The following is a 20,552-nucleotide window of genomic DNA, read 5'->3' on the forward strand; positions in this document are numbered from 1 at the left end:
CACTTCACAGCACTCACCAAAGCACATACCCTCCCCAATGTCCATAATCCCACCCCCTTCTCCCAAACCCCCTCCCCCCAGCAACCCTCAGTTTATTTTGTGGGATTAAGAGTCACTTATGGTTTGTCTCCCTCCCAATCCCATCTTGTTTCATTTATTCTTCTCCTACCCACTTAAGCCCCCATGTTGCATCACCACTTCCTCATATCAGGGAGATCATATGATAGTTGTCTTTCTCTGCTTGACTTATTTCGCTAAGCATGATACGCTCTAGTTCCATCCATGTTGTTGCAAATGGCAAGATTTCATTTCTTTTGATGGCTGCATAGTATTCCATTGTGTATATATACCACATCTTCTTGATCCATTCATCTGTTGATGGACATCTAGGTTCTTTCCATAGTTTGGCCATTGTGGACATTGCTGCTATAAACATTCAGGTGCACGTGCCCCTTTGGATCACTACGTTTGTATCTTTAGGGTAAATACCCAATAGTGCAATTGCTGGGTCATAGGGCAGTTCTATTTTCAACATTTTGAGGAACCTCCATGCTGTTTTCCAGAGTGGCTGCACCAGCTTGCATTCCCACCAACAGTGTAGGAGGGTTCCCCTTTCTCCGCATCCTCGCCAGCATCTGTCATTTCCTGACTTGTTGATTTTAGCCATTCTGACTGGTGTGAGGTGATATCTCATTGTGGTTTTGATTTGTATTTCCCTGATGCCGAGTGATATGGAGCACATAATATTCTTTTATCTTTTCCATCCCTACTGTATCTCCAGCTATGTTCCCTTTGCTATTCCTAATATTCTTTCTTTCTCCCAACTCCTAACTTGTGTTTTATTTTTGTATTTTTTTCAAATAATAAATTTTGGTTCTGTTGATCCTGTCCAGATTGTATCTGGTTTTTCTATTTAATTGATTTTTATTTTTCTTATTAATTTTACTCTACTTTTTTTGTGTGTATTTTCCTGTAGTTCTTCTAGTACTTTAGTTTGGGTATTGGATATTATCTTGGATATTATCTCATTAATTTTTATGGTTTCTCCTTTTCTGTTATAAACATTTTAAGTTGTAACATTACTTTTTAAATACTGCTTTGACTGGTTCAACCACAATTTTATAAATAAGGTTTTCTATTGATCAGTTGTAAGTATTTTTTTTTAGCTACTTAGTATCTTTTTTTTTAATTTATTTTCAGCATAACAGTATTCATTATTTTTGCACCACACCCAGTACTCTATGCAATCCGTGCCCTCTACAATACCCACCACCTGGTACCCGAACCTCCCACCCCCCCACCACTTCAAACCCCTCAGACTGTTTTTCAGAGTCCATAGTTTCTCATGGTTCACCTCCCCTTCCAATTTCCCCAACTCCCTTCTCCTCTTTAACTCCCCATGTCCTCCATGCTATTTGTTATGCTCCACAAATAAGTGAAACCATATGATAATTGACTCTCTCTGCTTGACTTATTTCACTCAGCATAATCTCCTCCAGTTCCGTCCATGTTGCTACAAAAGTTGGGTATTCATCCTTTCTGATGGAGGCATAATACTCCATAGTGTCTATGGACCACATCTTCCTTATCCATTCGTCCGTTGAAGGGCATCTTGGTTCTTTCCACAGTTTGGCGACCGTGGCCATTGCTGCTATAAACATTGGGGTACAGATGGCCCTTCTTTTCACTACATCTGTATCTTTGGGGTAAATACCCAGTAGTGCAATGGTAGGGTCATAGGAAAGTTCTATTTTTAATTTCTTGAGGAATCTCCACACTGTTCTCCAAAGAGGCTGCACCAACTTGCATTCCCACCAACAGTGTAAGAGGGTTTCCCTTTCTCCACATCCTCTCCAACACATGTTATTTCCTGTCTTGCTAATTTTGGCCATTCTAACTGGTGTAAGGTGATATCCCAATGTGGTTTTAATTCAAATCTCCCTGAGGGCTAGTGATGATGAACATTTTTCCATGTGTCTGACAGCCATTTGTATGTCTTCATTGGAGAAGTGTCTGTTCATATCTTCTGCCTACTTTTTGATATGATTGTCTGTCTTGTGTGGGTTGAGTTTGAGGAGTTCTTTATAGATCCTGGATTCAACCTTTTGTCTGTATTGTCATTTGCAAATATCTTCTCCCATTCCGTGGGTTGCCTCTTTGTTTTTTGACTGTTTCCTTTGCTGTGCAGAAGCTTTTGATTTTGGTGAAGTCCCAAAAGTTTATTTTCACTCTTGTTTCCTTTGCCTTTGGAGACATATCTTGAAAGAAGTTGCTGTGGCTGATATTGAAGAGATTACTGCCTATGTTCTCCTCTAGGATTCTGACTTATTTGACCCAGGAATCAAGTATGTTTTAAAATTTCCTAATGTCTAGTACTTTCTTTAAAAAGAATAGCTAACTCTGATGAATTCTTTCTATGTGTCAAGCCCCAGTCTTCACATTTAAATTGATTAACATATATAATCCTCACAACAATCCCACAAAGTTGTACTATTATAGCCTCAATATTATGTATGTGAAGAATGGGGCACTAAGAATGTAAGCAATTGACCCCAAATTACACAGCTCCTGCACTGGCAGAGCCAAGATTTAAACCCAGCTAGTTTGGCCACAGGATATAACCACTGTGCAATAGTGCCTTCTTAATAACAGTTCTCTTTGGGTTTTTTTTGTGATAATAATAATTATTACTAAATTTTCTCCACTTAATTCCATAGTAGTCAGAGAAAATGGCCAATGGGATACATTTCTTTGAATTTCGTTATGACCTACTTCCCTTGAAGCACACATGGAAGCACAGATCCTTTCTGGCCTGAAAGAACTATCAAGATAAAGTTCCAAATATCATGGGCTCAACTCCGTTGTATGCCTCAAGGGAATGTGTGTTCAGTAATTGGATGTAGGGTTTTAAATGTAACCAATAAGCAAGTTTATTAATGGCATTATTCAAATATTCTCTATTCTTACTGAGGTTCTGGTGTGTCTGATCTATCAATTATTGTATGGGCTAAACTCTCCCTCTGTTATGGTAGGTTCAGTCCCACAACCCTGAGATCATGACCTGAGCTGAAATCAAGAGTTGGATGCTTAACCAACAGAGCCACCCGTGTGCCCCGACTCTGGACACTCTAATTTTAATATGCACATTTATCATACAAAGTCTGAAGTTAATGATCATCTTTCCTTTCTTCAAACAACACAGGGCTTAGATTGCTTTCCCTACCCAACTCTTACCCTCTGTGCTACCATTTCCATTACTTCAGTACTGCATATTTTAATTATACCAATTAGCCTTTGTACTTATTATTATGTGGAACCAGGGTTTCTTTAGAACTACTGCCTTCTACTGGCATCTTTGCTTACAATTCCTCTGGCATCTGTTTAGCCATTGTCCTTATTCCTGGAGTACATTTGTCAGAATACCATTTAGTCTGGGTCTGTAGTGGTAAACCTAAGTTTTATTTGTCTGAGTATGTCTTTATTTTATGCTCAGTCTTAAAAGATGAAGTACTGTTAAGTAGAGAATTCATGATTGACAGCTATATCTCTCAGTACTTTAAAATTTTAAATATTATTCTGGATTCCCTGGTTGTTGAGGAATCAACCGTCTGTCTAATTGTAATTTTTCGTGGCAGTCTATTGGGGGGAGGGTCTCTGCCTCTTTTAAGATATTTTATTTTTTGGTGACTTATGGTTTTACTATAATGTGCCTAAGTATTAATTTATTTTTATGTTTTCCCTATTTGAGGTTGAGTTTCTGATATGTGGATTTATGTCACTTGGTCATTTTGGAAAATTTTAGGTCATTGTTATTTTGTATACTGTCTCCCTATGTCCTTGATTTTATCTACTTGTAGGTATTTTAGGCTAATATGAGTATATGCCACCTTTGCAGGTCTGATTCTATTGTTGTCTATCTCTTCTGATATTTTTTTATTTTTCCTTGAATTTTTTTTAATTGAGCTCATGATATTTGGAACTTTATCTTGATAGTTCTTTCAGGCCAGCAAGGATCTGCATTTACCTTTGCCAGTGGCCTGAAGATACCAGCTTTAAACAACCCACTTTATTTTTATTTATTTTTAAAAATTTTTTATTTTTTTTAATTTCTTTTCAGTGTTCCAGAATTCATTTTTTATGCACTGCACCCAGTGCTCCATGCAATATGTGCCCTCCATAATACCCACCACCAAGCTCACCCAACCTCCCACCCCCCACCCCTCCAAAACCCTCAGATTGTTTTTCAGAGTCCACATCTCTCATGGTTCATCTCCCCCTCCGATTTCCCCCAAATCACTTCTCTCCTTCACCCAATGTCCTTTGTGTTATTCCTTTTGCTCCACAAATAAGCAAAACCATATGATAATTGACTCTCTTTGCTTGACTTCTTTCACTCAGCATAATCTCCTCCCGTCCCATCCATGTTGAAACAAAAGTTGGGTATTTATCCTTTCTGATGGAGGCATAATACTCCATTGTATATATGGACCACATCTTCTTTATCCATTGGTCCATTGAAAGGCATCTTGGTCCTTTCCACAGTTTGGTGACTGTGGCCATTGCTGCTGTGAACATTGGAGTACAGATGGCCCTTTTTTTCACTACATCTGTATCTTTGGGGTAAATACACAGTAGTGCAATTGCAAGGTCATAGGGTAGTTCTATTTTTAATTTCTTAAGGAATCTCCACACTGTCTTCCAAAGTGGCTGTACCAACTTGCCTTCCCACCAACAGTGGAAGAGGGTTCCCTTTTTCCACATCCTCTCCAACACTTGCTTACTGTCTTGTTAATTTTGGCCATTCCAACTGGTGTAAAGTGGTATCTCAGTGTGGTTTTGATTTGAATCTCCCTGATGGCTAGTGATGATGAACATCTTTTCATGTGTCTGTTAGTAGTTTGTATAAACAACCCACTTTAAGTTGGCTCCTGATTCTGGTCCCAGAGTCACCTAAATGTATACATAGTTGAAAACTCTAAGAAAGATGTTTCTTTCTACCTACAGCCAGAGCTGAGACTACCCATCTTCCTTGTTATGTTCTTGGTTGAGGGGTGATGTTTTCTTACTTTACCCATGGTAGGCACTATTTTCCAGGAGACCATACTTGTGTAAGTGTCTTTATATAACCTCTTATCTGGCTTCAACACCTGCTACGCTTTCGGAGTCCATGCTTTCTCAATGTGTTCAGCCTGGGAGTACTTCTCTTTATTAGTTTAACTATGTATTCAAAACGATTTTTCAAAAACATTTTATGAGCACATTTTTTTTTATTTCTACCAGAGAGGGTTTTTAAAAGATATTTTATTTATTTATTTATTTATTTATTTATTTATTTGAGAGAGAGCAGGGGGAGGGGCAGAGGGACAGAGACAGACTCTGTGCTGGGCACAGACCCTCACATGGGGCTCAATCTTAAGACCCTGAGATCACAACCTGAGCCAAAACCAAGAGTCAGAGTTTTAACCAACTGAGTCACCCAGGCGCCCCTCCACTGGAGAGTTTTTAAAAAGAATATCTAGTCTGCCATATTGCCGGATATCTGGCTTCCCCTGCTCCTTGCTACCTAAACAGTTTTAGTCCAGTTGCTGTTGATTCCCTGTGGCTTAGTCCAAAGGACTCCTCAGTCCTCACTTGCCTGAGTACTCAGAAGCACTCTTCACAACAGACATCTCCCTCACAGACACACTCTCTCTCAGCCTTTGGGACACCATACTCTCTGACTTTCTTCCTGCTTCTTTATCTTCTTAGTGTCCTCTGCCACTATGCCTCTGTGTGCTTCTGAATTTGGCATTTTCTAGAACGTGAGCCTAAGTTCTCTCTCCTCTGTGTATTCACACTCTTGATAATTCTGTCTTTTCCTGGGCTTCTAAATACTACCTGTATGGTGAGGGCTTTCTAATTTACATCTCCATTCCAGACATCTTTTCACATGTCCAGAGTCTCGTATCCAACTTTCACTTAGACTAGTCTTCTTGGATAGCTCATGGACTCTCTCATACGAAGCATTGACAGATATGAATGTTTGGTCTTTCGCTCAAACATCCTCCTGCTCTAGGGTTTTCTAACTCAGTAGACACCCCACCATACACATACCATTCATGTGGCCCAGACTTCCTCCTTCTCATGCACATACTCAACCCTCTGAGGCTCTCTCCCTCTACCTCCATGCCGCCATGTCTCTGCCACCAATTGTCCAACTTCTCTCTTGCCTGCTATGGGCTGTGCTCACTCAGTGCTATCGTCTTCTTTTAAAATGACAGGTCATCTTACTCCAAAGCTCAAAATTCTTCTATTACTTTGTACCTCTGCTAACCTAAATGAATACCCAAAAGGCTCCTGAGTCACTGCAACCCTATCTACCTCTTCCACCTTATCTTTGGGCCACTCTCCCACAACTTACCACCTCCAACTCAGCCTTCTTTCCACTCCCCGAACTTTCTGTGCTCCTTCATGGCCTCAGGGTGCAAGCTTTCTCTCACTGCTTTCTCCCACAGCTTTGCTGACTTCTCTTCTTTAAGGTTCCAAGTTAAACAAGCCTCTGAAAACATTCTTTGGCATATAGGTTAGAAGAATTCTTTCTTGTTACATTTTTCCTATGGAACCCTGATTGTCTCCTTTTTGGCACTTACCACAGATTTTTTAATTACCTATTTTATTTGTCTACCTGAGCAACACCTATCTGTCTTCTGAGGACAGGATTGTGTCTTTGGTTGCAGTGCATAGTATAGTACCTGAGGCTTGAGACTCTCACTATACATTTGGTGACAGGACCCACGAATGAATTTCCTCCCACCCACTCTCCCCAGTTCATAAGCCCTGACAATGCAGGGTCACCTCAAAGCAAACAGGGCAGGGCAGGACAACTTGTCATCACTTCCATAAGAACATCCATCATCTGTTCGGGCTTGAACTTTGGCTGTCAGAAGACTCCACTCAGACCACAGCTGTCTCAGGAAAGGGTGCAGTGAATCTCACACATGTCAGCTGCCCATGTGTACAGGCTCTACCCCATTTGGGGTGGTGGAGATACACAGGTATAAATTAACACAACTCTAAGACACAATCCTTCCTGCTGAGTGGGTCAGTGTCTGTATTTCCGATCGGCCCTTCCCTAACAAATTGAAGATAAGATTGATTTTGTCAGTTTCTTCTTCTTCAAATTAACAAAATTTACCCTCAATTTGCTTAAAAGGAGGGAAGAAAGCCTGTTTCTAATTTGTTCTGATCCATTTATTAAATGTAATCATACAGTAAAAAAAAAAATTCAGAGATGTTAAAAACAGCAGGAAAATATTAAACTTTCAATGTACAAAGCTTGAATCATAAAATATGTTGCATGGAGCTCTTACTGAAATGGGACACAACCTTAATGACATTCACAATTACTTGCTAAGAGGCTCGATGTAACCCAGAAGGCAGAGATAGAGTAACACATCTACCCGGTGTGCTCTTTCTTCGGGGAGACCAGATTCTGGGCTGCATGACCCCCTGAGGATTCTGCTGGCTTTGGGAGCGTGCAGTTTAGAGTTCCCTCTGTCTATTCTATGTTTCTTTTTTTAATTAAGAGTGAAATAAGCTAATGGAAAATATTATTCACTTTCGGGGGGATGAAACCTGTTTCTTCCCTCACGTCCCTCTTTTTTCCCCATCTGCTCCCCTACCCTAGCCAGAAATGTATAAGCAAATGCCCTTCCTTAGGAGTCCAGTGTGGAAAAAAGAAAGCTTATGGGACTGCCATTCCATTTCCCAAGGTGCTGTTGAGCCCATCGAGATAATGGCTTAGAGGAGGATTTCCTTAGACTCCAGAGGATTTACTCCTGTTAGAGAAGCCGTTCGCATTGATTTATCTCCGTGTGTGTATGCACACGTGCGGCTGCGCTCCAAGTTAGTCCACGCCAACTGCCATCACAAAATACCTCCAACTGAGGGCCTTGAAAAACAGAAATTTATTTTCTCACAGTCCTAGAGGCTAAAAGTCCAACATCGGTGTTGGCAGGGTGTGTTGCTTCTGAGGTTTCTCTGTTTGGTTTGTGATTGTCTTCTCCTCCCTGTGTCTTTACATGGTCTTCCTTATTTGTGTGTCTGTGCACCAATGTCCTCTGCTTAGAAAGATACCTGGAAATGCTATAAAAAAAAATTAATTGAGGTGAAGAGATAGGGAGAAAAGGTGGCAGGTGGGGGCAGCTGTTTTGGACAGAAGGACCAGGGATGGCCTCCTGGCAGTGGGAACTTTGGACCAGAGACAGAAATGAGAGGAAAGAGAGCCCCCACAGAGATCTGAGGGCATTGCTCCAGACACGGGAACAACACTGCAAAACCCCAGGGGGTGGGCCAGGAGCCGCTGTGGCAGGAGCAGGGTCAGAAAACCTCACTGACTCTCAACTTTCTCATCCCCAAACAGGGGTGCTGAGATGTCATTGTGAAGGGTAGAAATGAAATATTGGATGTAACACAGAACATAGAATTGGTTCTCAGTAATGACCGTGACTGTCCCTTTTCTTGGCACATCCTGTGGTGCTGGTTTATAAAGCGTTATGGAGGTAATAACTCCTGGGCTGTGACCTGACATGGAAACGTCTCAGGCTGCAGAAATCAGGATTGCCCCCCAGCTTGCCACCCATGAGTGCTGTGGGTGCCTATGAGGTTAACAGATTTCCTCTTTCCCTAAATCTAGCACTCTCACTTTCCTGTCTTGCTCACCTGATTCTGGCTTTCCTCACACCTGAATCATTCCTCAGTCTTCTCTAACTCCAACATGTTCAATCAATATCCTCCTCCCTCCGGAACACTCCATGGTTCCCTTTACCCAGATCTGCCCTTCTGGTTTCCCGGTCCCTCCTCACCTTTCTCTTCTCAACACTTACCTTGGTCCTTGTAATCTCAGCTCCTATTCCAAGCCTCTTTCCGGGGTCTTTCTTTGCCAGGCACCCTTTCATATCCTACATCATGAGATTACAAATGACTTTATTTTTTTTCTTTTTTTGTGGGTTTTTCCTCTCTGTTCTCATTTTTTAAAATAATACTTTTGTGGGGCTCCTGGGTGGCTCAGTGATTTAGGCCTCTGTCTTCAGCTCAGGTCATGATCTCAGGATCTTGGGATCGAGCCCCGCATTGGGCTCTCCGCTTGGCAGAAGCCTGCTTCCTCCTTTCTCTCCGCCTGCCTCTCTGCCTACTTCTGATTTCTCTCTGTCAAATAAATAAACAAAGTCTTAAAAAATACTTTAAAATAATGCTTTTGTACTGCTTTTAGTAATTAATTTAAAAACCCAAGTTCATTTTTAATTAGAAAATCACACACACTGGGCGCCTGGGTGGCTCAGTGGGTTGAGCCGCTGCCTTCGGCTCAGGTCATGGTCTCGGGGTCCTGGGATCGAGTCCCGCATCGGGCTCTCTGCTCAGCAGGGAGCCTGCTTCCTCCTCTCTCTCTGCCTGCCTCTCTGCCTACTTGTGATCTCTGTCTGTCAAATAAATAAATAAAATCTTTAAAAAAAAAAAAAAAAAAAAAAAAAAAAGAAAATCACACACACACACACACACACACACACACAGACATATACACACACACCGTTTATAATCATTTGTACCCCCCCCCCAAAGAGTTCAGGGATCCGAATTTGGAATTTAAGTCCCTCAAGAAGATGGCTGCAGGTCTGTATTCAGTAACTCTCTGGGTTGTGTGTCTTTCCTCTAAACTTGTGTGCACATTCACACACAGAACTCAGATACCTAGGACTTGAGCATTGTTAGTTCCTCAACGGGTCACCCCAGATATTTCAAAGTTTTAGATTTTTAAGAGGATAGCCCTCTCTGGCCTTTTCTAAGGAAATTAGATCATAACTATGCCCTTGGTGGTTTCGGGAGATTGGAAGCCACATGCCAGCCACAGCCATGCCTTGCACGTGGTTGGCTTTGGTTTTCTCTTGGCTGTTTGTTTTCAGCTGTCTGCAAGCTCTACAAAGGCTGTGTGACTTGTACCTCTTCTGGGTCTGGGCCCTGGAGAGTCTGGAATCTTCATGAAAGCAATCATATGGTTTTACTCGATTTTCAAACATGAAGAAGGGTTCAAGGTTGAGTTTCGCCATCTAGAAGAGAAATCAATTACACTGTATTGGAAGAACAAAACTAAGATAGAGCATCTGTATGTTCACAGGACTCCCTTGCCCATTCCCTGAGAGATTGTTGTTATTTGTTTGCTGATTTTGCTGCATTTTAAGTAAATTATCTTTCAAGTCATTTTAAAGTCCTGGTGGTCCTGGTTTCCCCCAGGACAGAGTGTGTACAAATTCAGAAGAGTCAGAGAACAATGAAGAACCAGGCACTTCCATCCATACTCGGGAAGACCAGAGCAAAGCGCCAAAAGAAAAAAGTATTTTGTTTCTTCAAAATCCTTATTTTGAGCACTTAGCCGCTATACCCCGTAAGTACGAAGGTTCTTCCTAACACTGAGGTGGTATCTGTAGTGTTAATATTTTCCATACCAGAACTTGATAGATTCAAGATCATTCCGACATAGCTCTCAAGCCTCCCTTTCTTCGCCTGTAAAATGGGGTCATGTCTACCTCACATAGCTGTTGTCAGAATGAAGGGGATTACGTGGATTAACAGGTGAGGTTTCTTTCGGTAAAACCCTCAGTCCAGAATCTGGCTTGTGGTGGCACTCAATCAATGGTAGAATAACAATGATGAAAATGAGTCAGCTATGGCCTTGTGGCCGCGAAGCACTCTGGGCTCTGGTCACATTCAGTCAGAACCTGATTTCACATGGTCTGCCTGTGGGGTGGGTTTAACCCTGTGGTTATGGCACTAGATTGGGGGAGGTTGGAAATGCTACTGATTTATTTTTCCATACATACACCCTGTTTACATTTACGAAAGTAATTAAGTATTCCCGCAGATGAGAATGCTCGGTTTGGCCTGCCCAGTTGGCTGCCATGACTTGGGGGGGATGGGGAGGGAAAGTAGGGACCTCAGAGGAAGGCTCTTGGGCCACAAAGCACTGATGCTTGGGGACTTCAGGGCTCCGCAGGCAGCAGGTCCCTGGAAGTGCTGGTTTTTCTGACTCAAATGGCCATTTTCAGAAATAAAGGTGGTCCCCCAGGGCGTTAAGGTGTCTTGAGATAGGAGTTTCTGGCTGCCCATGGGAGCACCCTTCTGTGAGGCTCTGTGTGGCTTGAGGATTTCAGCAGGGGCTAAATCTTGTCTTTCCTTCTTCAGAGCTGCAGTGCTAACTGCAAATACTCCTGGGAGAAGTAGCGTGACAGTCACCTCTGCTATAACTTACTTAGGCAGGATTGATTTGTGGAAGCAGATTTCGAGAGTGGGAAAGATTCTGGGAATTTAATGGGGAGAGCAACGAACTGGAAGAAAGAACTGGAAGAAATAACAGCGCTGGGGCCTTCAGAAGGGGAAGGCCTGAGGCCAAACAAAGGCAAACTTTGCTGCTCCACATTTTGCCTGGGGCCGATCGACTTTCCCTTGAGCAGCTGCTTCTCCCAGTTTGTGTGCAGAAATACTGTCAACACTTTGAAAATGAGCAGCAGGCTACTGCCATTTAAATAAGGATTTCAGGAAGTAAAAAAAAAAAAGAAAGAAAGAAAGAAAGAAAAACCTAGTTGGAAACTAGGGTGTGAATTTATGATGCAAAGTGTTTAATGATATTAACATGCAGAGTGGCAATTTAAGATTTTTATGTTGTGTCCCAAGAACCAGGTACATGTGCTAATTTTGATAGGAATGGGGTTGAGAAGGCATCATTCTCCTGCGTATTTTAGGACGAAATCACTAATTTCTTGACATTTATTAGAATTCACAAGATTTGGAAGAGAGAAAAAAAATCAGCACAATTTGTTGAACTATTTCAGAAAAATGCGACATGACCGTTTTCAAATGGTTACTACTAATGAAGACAAATCCACAAAAATGTTTCTGGATCAAAAGCAAGTGTGATGGCTCAAAATCCTTAGAATGGTTATTCTGGGCAGAAAAACTATAGTTATTTTATTCTTTTCCATTTTCTGTGTTTTTGTTTAATTTCAAAGAAACTGTTCATCCTTTATAATGGTGGAATTGGAAATTTGAAATATGTTTCTTTTCTTTTTTCTGCAAAAGGGTTACATGATGGAAAACCGAATCTCAGGCCTAAAATGTGACACAGATGTGTTTGTGACTTTTGAAGGTGACAATGTTGTTATGCTGCAGGTAAGATTCAGGAAATGTTTATTCTTCTTAAACGGCATACTTTTCAAGATCAAGAGTTATCCAGAAATCTGAAGTGTTTCATATGTTTTATCTTCATCTGATATCTTCATTTAATTGGCAGGTGTTTTCCTGTTAAGCCCTTGATTTTTGCAGTAATTCAACAGAGGATTAAATTATTTCTCTCCTAGCTTATCTTTGACATTGCCCTATATCTTTCTTGGTTGAAGAAAGCTTCAACCAGTTTCAGTCAGATCCTTCTGCTGGAAGTCTATTCCAAAAGAATACTTGAGGACCCAGGAGATGAACAGGAGAAAGGCATGAAAAGGCAGGTTATAAAAGGAGAACAATTGACCAAGCTTCCTGGTGATCAGAGACATGCACGTGAGGCATACCACACTGCTGTTTTCTCCAACCAATCAGCTCATGTTTAAGAGCACGTTGAAGTCCCAGTGTTGGTGAGAACAAAAGAGGCACTCTTCCATGTTGCTATTAGGCTGTGCGTGATTCCACGTCTGGGACTATCTAAGATAATAATCCTAAGTACAGAAGAACTTCAGGACATAAACGTTTTCATTAGTACATTATTTATTATAGCAATAATGTTGGAATCTAAATTTTCAACAATATGAAAATGATTATGTAAATCATGTTCTGGCCACTCAATGGGGAATTATATAGCTTTTAAAATTGTACTTACAAGGGTTTATTACAGAAATTAAAAACTTATGATATGATAAGTAAAAATGATATAAAACTATATATACAATGGGATTACAATTTGGTATTTTTACAAAAGAAAACAGGGTCTCCTGATTCTGCTATGAGGGAATGGCCCTATTCCTCCCAGGTCCTCCCTCTTAATAAACGAACACTCTGGACATAACACAACAAATGAGCATAGGAAACCTCTGAAAGGGAGAAAGTCGAAGGCAGGCTGCCTAGGGAGCTTGGAACTGGAGGAAGGGAAAGGCAGCAAGTTGTCTGGGTTTCCTTATTGCCTTCCATATATCCTGGGTAAGGGCATATATGTATGCCCTGAATCTCTAATAGGTAGAGACAAACCAAGAAAAACCTTGGTCTCCCTACCCAAAGGATAGGGAAGATGGTGGCCTAATGATTCAAAAAAACCAAACCAAACAAAAACCTTTCTAGCTATATTCTCTGTACATCAGTCAAGCAAAATGGAAAAACTGAACACACACATACATACACCAATTTCAGCAGGACCTGGCAGAAACTGATCTCTCACCTGACTTCTGATCCATGGCCGGAGTCAGACACTGGTAGCCGGTGGTAACACTCCCATTACTCAATGTGGTGCTATTGGTGGGGCTGAGCAGGGAACTAATCTTCTACCTCTGCCTAGTGGAAGCAAGTAGAACTTTGATTTTCATCAGGGTAATGTCAGCAGGGCCCATTGGTAAGCTAAGCCTCCATTTCTACTTAGCAGCAACAAGACTGTTGTAAGGTGAAACAGATTACCAGTACCCTTAACCCTTACCCCAGTGTCAGCATGATCCAGTGGAGAGTTGAGCCCCCACCTCCACAACTAGAATGAAGGTCATCAACTAGACTGACCCAGGAGGTCTGATAAAAAAAAAATGAGAAGAGTCACCGATATTAGGAATGAGAATGGGTATATCATTAGTTATCTTGGAGGAACTAAGAAAATGATGAAGGAACACTAGAAAATAACATTACGTTAATAAATTTGATGCCTTAGTCAGATTGACCAATTCCCCAAAGTCGCAAACACCCAGATCTAACCAACTTGAATAGTCAACCTGAATAGTCCTATAATCTTACAGAAATTGAATTTTTAATAATAATAAAATGCTTCCTCCCAAAAAATCTCTGGGCCAAGGTTTCATTGGAGAATTTATCAAACACTTAAGGAAAAATTTTATGCAGTCTCTCCCAGAAAATAGAAGAGAAGAAAACACTTCCCAACTCATTTTTAAATTTTATTTTATTATTATTTTTTTTATAGACAGAGAGCATGCATGAGCTGGGGAAGGGGCAGAGGGAGAGAGAGTATCTTAAGCAGGCTCCATGCCCAGCACAGAGCCCAATGTGGTACTCAGTTTCATGGCCATGATATCATGACCTGAGCCTAAATCAAGAGTGGAATGTTTAGATGCCTGGGTGGCTCAGTTGGTTAAGCAGCTGCCTTTGGCTCGGGTCATGATCCCAGCGTCCTGGGATTGAGTTCTGCATCGGGCTCCTTGCTCTGCAGGGAGCCTGTTTCTCCCTCTGCTGCTCTGTCTGCCTGTGCTCACTCTCATTCTCTCTCTGACAAATAAATAAATAAAATATTTTTAAAAAAACAGTGGAATGTTTAACCAGCTGAACCACCAAGGTCCCCCCAATTCATTTTATATAGTTTGTATTACTCTGATACCAAAAATAGATACTACAAAAAAGGGAAGACTACATATCAATAACTCTTACAAATTTAGATGTAGGAATCTTCAACAACATATTAACAAATTGAATCTGACAATGTATAAAAATAATTATACACCACAGCCAAATAGTATTTATTCCTGATAGGCAAGACTGCTTCAGCATTCAAAAATCAGTTGATGTAGTTCATAATATCATCAGACTACAGGAGAAAAAAAATCACATGATCATATTGGTTTATACACCTAAAGCTTTTGACAACGTGTTGATGCAAAATCTTACCAAACTGGAATAGGAGGGAATTTTTGAACTTGATAAAGAATATGTACAAAAAATGTAGCTAACATCATGCTGACTGGTGAAATACTGAATACTTTCCTCCTAAAAGCAGGATTAAATCAAGGATGTCCACTGGCACTACTGTTATTCAACATAGACCTAGAAGTTATATCAGTATAATAAGGCAAGAAAAAGAAATTAAAAGACATAGATAATAGAACGAAAGAAATAAAAACTTTCCCTGTTTGCACATTATGTGATTATCTACATAGAAAAATCCATGGAATCTACCCCAAAACTCTAGAACTGAGCTCATAAGACTCCAGGATATAAGATCAATACACAAAAGTGAATCTCATTTCTGTGTACTAATAACAGATGTGAAAACTTAAATTAAACACACAATATCATTTACAATTGCTTCAAAGAAAAGGACATACTTAAGTGTAAATCCAATAGACATGCACATGATCTATGTGCTGATAATTACAAAATGCTTCAAAGAAATAAAAAAAAATCCTAGATAAATGGAGAGACATACTGTATTCATCAGTTGGGTGACTCTGTGTAGGAAAATGTCAATTCTGCCCAAACTGATCTATACACTTAATGAAATTCCCATCAAAATCACAACAAAGTTTTCTGTAGACACAAGCTTATTCTAAGACATTATCAAAATGGTGAAATAGGAGTTTTCTGCCATCTTATGCCCAAAAAACACCAATTCTGATAATCATCCAAGGATGATAGTGCCTCTGTGTAAGTCCAGAAGTCCAGTGAGGTTCCAGCACACCGTTTGAGCAAAAAGTTTGAGATTGGATGCATTGAAGAGGGTAAAAGGAACAGTTTCACTTCACCTGTGTCAGCCCTCCCTTAAGACAGCACAGCTCAGTGAGAAGAGAGACCTTTTGGCATGCAATTTCTCCCACAGGAGGAGTGGGGAGCATGTGAGTGAACATCCAGCTTACCCAGTTGTGTGGGGGCACTGCCCAAGAGGCCCATTTCTTTCTCCTCTCACTGAGACTTCTGAGGTGTGTTACATGACATAGAGTGCAAGGAGCAGCTGGGAGAATAGCAGCCACAGCTCTCAGAGGACAGTGATTGGACATGGATCCTCCTAACTGCTTTGCAGACTCCTTCAGGAAACCCACTTATGAGCCACTGGGGACACCTCACTTATAGATCTCCGTGTTGGTCCACAGGCTCCCACAGTGCTCTACATGCCTCGGTCACACATGTCACTACACCATGGTCAGTTATCAGGGTTCATTCCCAAGGGCAGCCAGAGCCAGCCTTCGCAGTCAGCTAGTGAACACATACATCAGCTAGTGAGCACATACAGAAAGCCAATCTGACTCTGTGGGATTGGAAGAAAGCACACAAACTTGAGCAGTCACTACCACCGAGGGGGAAGTAAACAGAAAGCTTTAAGCACTAATCCTGCTTTTGTAGGATCAAAAGAAGTCATACAATCTTAGAAACTATTCCTGAAGAGGGAATAAGATGTGTGGAACATGTGTATCCATAGAAGGTCTGAGAAAGCCTCAGAATTCATACAGGGCTGATGGAAGGGATTTCTCTCCCAAAGCCAGTCAGTAAAGACTAGAGGAGGTGAATTCTTCAATGTGAAGACAGCAATGCAAGACTTCAAGGAACATGAGAAATGAAAGATATGTGACACCACAAAAGGGAAAAAATGATTTTCTAGCAACTGACGCCAAAGAAATGGAGATCTGCAATTTTCCTGATAAGTTCTTCAAAATAGTTGTTTTAAGGAAGCTCAGTGAACTATAAGAAAACCCAGAAAGTTAATTCAATAAAAGCAGGAAAACAATACACTTTAAAAATGAGAAATTTCACAAAGAAATAGAAATCGTTAAAAAGACTCAAATAGGGGCACCACCTAGGCTCAGTCAGTGGACCATCTGCCTTTGGCTCAGGTCATGATCCCAGGGTCCTGGGATCCAGCCCCAGGTTGGGCTCCCTGCTCAGCAGGGAGTCTACTTCTCTCTCTCTCCTCCTGTTCATGCTCTCTCTCTTGCTATCTCTCTCTATTTCTCTCTCTCTCTCAAATAAATAAATAAAATCTTTTTTAAAAAAGAATCAAATAGGAATTATGGAGTTGGGGAACATGGTGAATGAAATGAAAGATGCAGTAGAGAACATTAACAGCAGACCTGACTGAGCAGAAAAAGAATTTGTGAAGGAGGGAAAAAAAAAAACAGGTCATTTAAATTATCCAGTCAGAGGAGAACAAAGGAAAAACGAAGGAAAAAGAGTGAAGAAAGCCTCTCTGAACTATGGGACACCAATAAGAAAAGTAACCTATGCATGTTGGAATCTCAGAAGGAGGAGAGAGGGAGAAAGGAGTAGAAAGTTTATTAAAGAAATAATGGTTGAGAATGTCCCAACTCTGGGGAGAGATTTGGATATCCAACTTCATCAAGCTCATAAGCCCTCCAAACCTTTCAACTCAAAAAGATCTTCTTCAGTGTATATTATAATAAAATTGTCTAAAATAAAAGACAGGGAATTTTAAAAGCAGCAAGAGAGAAAAATTCCTCAAATACAAGAAAACCTCCAATAATGGTATCAGTGGATTTTTCAGTAGAAACTTTGTAGGCCAGTAGAGAGTGAGAAGATATATTCAAATGCTGAAAAGAAAAGAAAAAAAAACCCTGCTAAACAAAAATATTTAACCTGAAAAAGTTGTTCTCCAGGGGCACCTGGTTGGCTCAGTGGGTTAAATAAACCTCTACCTTTGGCTCAGGTCATGGTGTCAGGGTCCTGGGATCGAGCATCAGGGTCTCTCCCTGACAGGGAGCCTGTTTCCTCCTCTCTCTGCCTGCCTCTCTGCCTACTTGTGCGCGCGCGCTCTCTCTCTCTCTCTCTGTCAAATAAATAAATAAATAAATAAATCTAAAAAAAAAAAAAGTTGTTCTCCAAAAATGAAGGAGAATTACAGACTTTCTCAAGCAATAAAAGCTGAGGGAATTCATCACCACTAGACCTGCATTGCAAGAAATGATGAAAGGAGTTCTTCAAGCTGAAATGAAAGGATGCTAATTAGTAACATGAAAGCATATGAAAATATAAAACACAATAGTAAAAGTAAGCATATAACCAGATTTAGAATATCTTAATACTGGAATATGGTGATATGTTAAACATTTAACCCTAGTGTAAAAGTTAAAGGACAAATTATTAAAAATAATTATAATAATTTTTAAGGGATACACAAAATAAAAAGATGTAAATTGTGACCTCAAAAACAAAATGGGGAGGAGTAGAGACGTAGAATTTTTTATGTGATGGAGTTCAAAATAGACTGTTATATCTTAACAGTATTTTCTGTAAGACCCGTGATAATTACAAAGCAAAAAACTGTAGTGGACACAAAAAGTAAGGAGAGACAATCAAAGTGTATGTTTATGGAAAATCATCAAATCACAAAAGAAGAGGGCAAGAGGGGAAAAAAGGAACAAGGGAACTACAGAAGAGCCAGAAAACAATAAGATGGTATAAATAAATCCTTACATATAAATAATTATTTAAATGTAAATAGATTAAATTCTCTAGTCAAAAGGCATAAAGTGGCTAAATGGAATAAAAATAAAAACAAAACAATACCCAACTATATGCTGTATATAAGAGACTGACTTCAGCTTTCAGGACACATACAGGCTCACAATGAAGGGATGGAAAAGATTCTCCATCCAAATGGAAACCAAAAGGGATCAAGGGTAGCTACACTTACATCAGACAAAATAGAATTTAAGTCAGAAAATCTAACAAGAGACAAAGAAGGTCATTATATAATGATAAATGGGTCAATTTATGAAAAGGTTATAATAATTATAAATATGATGCACCCAACATTGGACTACTTAAGTATATTAAACAAATACTAATAGATCTGAAAGGAGAAATAGTACAATATTTGTAGGCAACTTTAATATCTCACTTTCAGTAATGGATAGATCATCCAGATGGAAAAGTGATAGGGAAACTTTAGACTTGAAATATACTTTAGACCAAATGGACGTAACATATACAGAACATTCCATCCAATAATAGCAGAATGTGCAATCTTTACATATGTACATGGAATATTCTCCAGAATAGATTGTGTGTTAGGCCACAAAACAAATCTTTGCACATTTCAGAAGATCAAAATCCTACCATCTATCTTTTCCAATTGTATATTTTTTATATGAGACTAAAAACCAATTTTATGAGACTAAAAACCAGTAACATACCCAACAGTGAAAGGTTGAAAGCTTTTCCTCTAAGATTGGGAACAAGGCAAGGTGCCCACTGTCACTACTCTTACTCTTCATAGCGCTGGAAGTCCTTGCCAGAGAAATTAGGCAAGAAAAAGAAAAGGCATATAAATTGGAAAGGAAGAAATAATGTTTCTGTTTGCAGTTGATGTGATCTTGTATATAGAAATCTAAAGAATCTGCCAAAAGTTGCTAGAACCAATAAATGTATTTAGTAAAGTTACTGGCTACAAAATCAACATAAACAATCCAGCTGCATTTTTGCACGCTAACAACAAAATATCTGAAAAAGAAGTAAAGAAAGCAATCCTGTTTATAATAGCACCAAAGACAATAAAATACCTAGAAATAAATAAAACATCTGAACACTGATAACTATATGACGTTGATGAAAGAATTTAAAGAAGGCACACACACAAAAAAATTCCATGCTCATAGATTGGAAGAATTAATATTGTAAGATGTTCATACTGAATCTATAGATTCAATGTAATTCCTATAAAAATTCCAATGGCATTTATCACAGATAGAAAAAAGAATCCTAAAATTTGTGTGGAACTGTAAAGGACCCTGCGTAACCAAAGCAATCCTGAGAAATAACAAAGCTGAAGGCATTACTCTGATTTCAAACTATATTACAAAGTTATAATAATCCAAACAGTGTGGTACTGATGGTACTGGCATGAAGAAGGACATATGGACCAAAGGAACAGAATGAAGAACCCAGAAATAAATCCATGCATGTCCAGTCAACTAATATTTGGCAGAGGAGCTAAGAATACTCAATGGAGAAAGGATAATCTCTTCAATCCATGGTGCTGGGAAAACTGGATGTTGACATGCAAAAAAATGAAATTGGACCCCTGTCTTACACCACTCACAGAAATTAACTTGAAATGGATTAGACACATAAACATAAGACTTGAAACTGTAACACTTCCAAAAGAAAACAGGGGGAAAGTTCCTAGACATTGGTCTTGGCAACAATTGTTTTAGATATGATACCCAAACACAAGCACCAAAACTGAAAGTAAAGAAGGACTGCATCAAAGTAAAAAGCTTCTTCTCAAAAAGAAACAACGAACAAAAGAAAAAACAGTGTATGGAATGGAAGGGAATATTTGCAAACCATATATCTGATAATGGGTTAATATACAAAATATATAAGGAAATTATACAACTCATTGGCAAAAAAGAAAATAACCCAAGTTAAAAATGAACAGAAGACCTGAGTAGTTTTCCAAAGAGGAAAGGAAAATGGCTAACAGATACATGAAAAGGTGCTTAACATTACTAATCACCAAGGAAATACAGTTGAAAACCACCATGAGATATCACCTCACACCTGTTAGGATGGCTTTTGTAAAAACAGAACAAAACCAAAAG

At 39.7% G+C, this 20,552-nt stretch overlaps 1 protein-coding gene across 7 annotated transcripts in view; it reads left to right on the forward strand.

Annotated features, from left to right (window-relative positions):
- ACOXL (acyl-CoA oxidase like) overlaps positions 1–20,552 on the forward strand; it is a 347,875-nt gene that overhangs the window by 200,273 nt on the left and 127,050 nt on the right. For all 7 annotated transcript variants that reach the window (XM_059405581.1, XM_059405577.1, XM_059405580.1 and 4 more), the window contains one exon: positions 12,109–12,198. In XM_059405581.1, the coding sequence (XP_059261564.1) occupies positions 12,109–12,198 (90 nt within the window). The remainder of the gene's footprint in view (positions 1–12,108; positions 12,199–20,552) is intronic.

Source organism: Mustela nigripes, chromosome 7 (genome assembly GCF_022355385.1).
Source record: "Mustela nigripes isolate SB6536 chromosome 7, MUSNIG.SB6536, whole genome shotgun sequence".
Classification (NCBI taxonomy): domain Eukaryota; kingdom Metazoa; phylum Chordata; class Mammalia; order Carnivora; family Mustelidae; genus Mustela; species Mustela nigripes.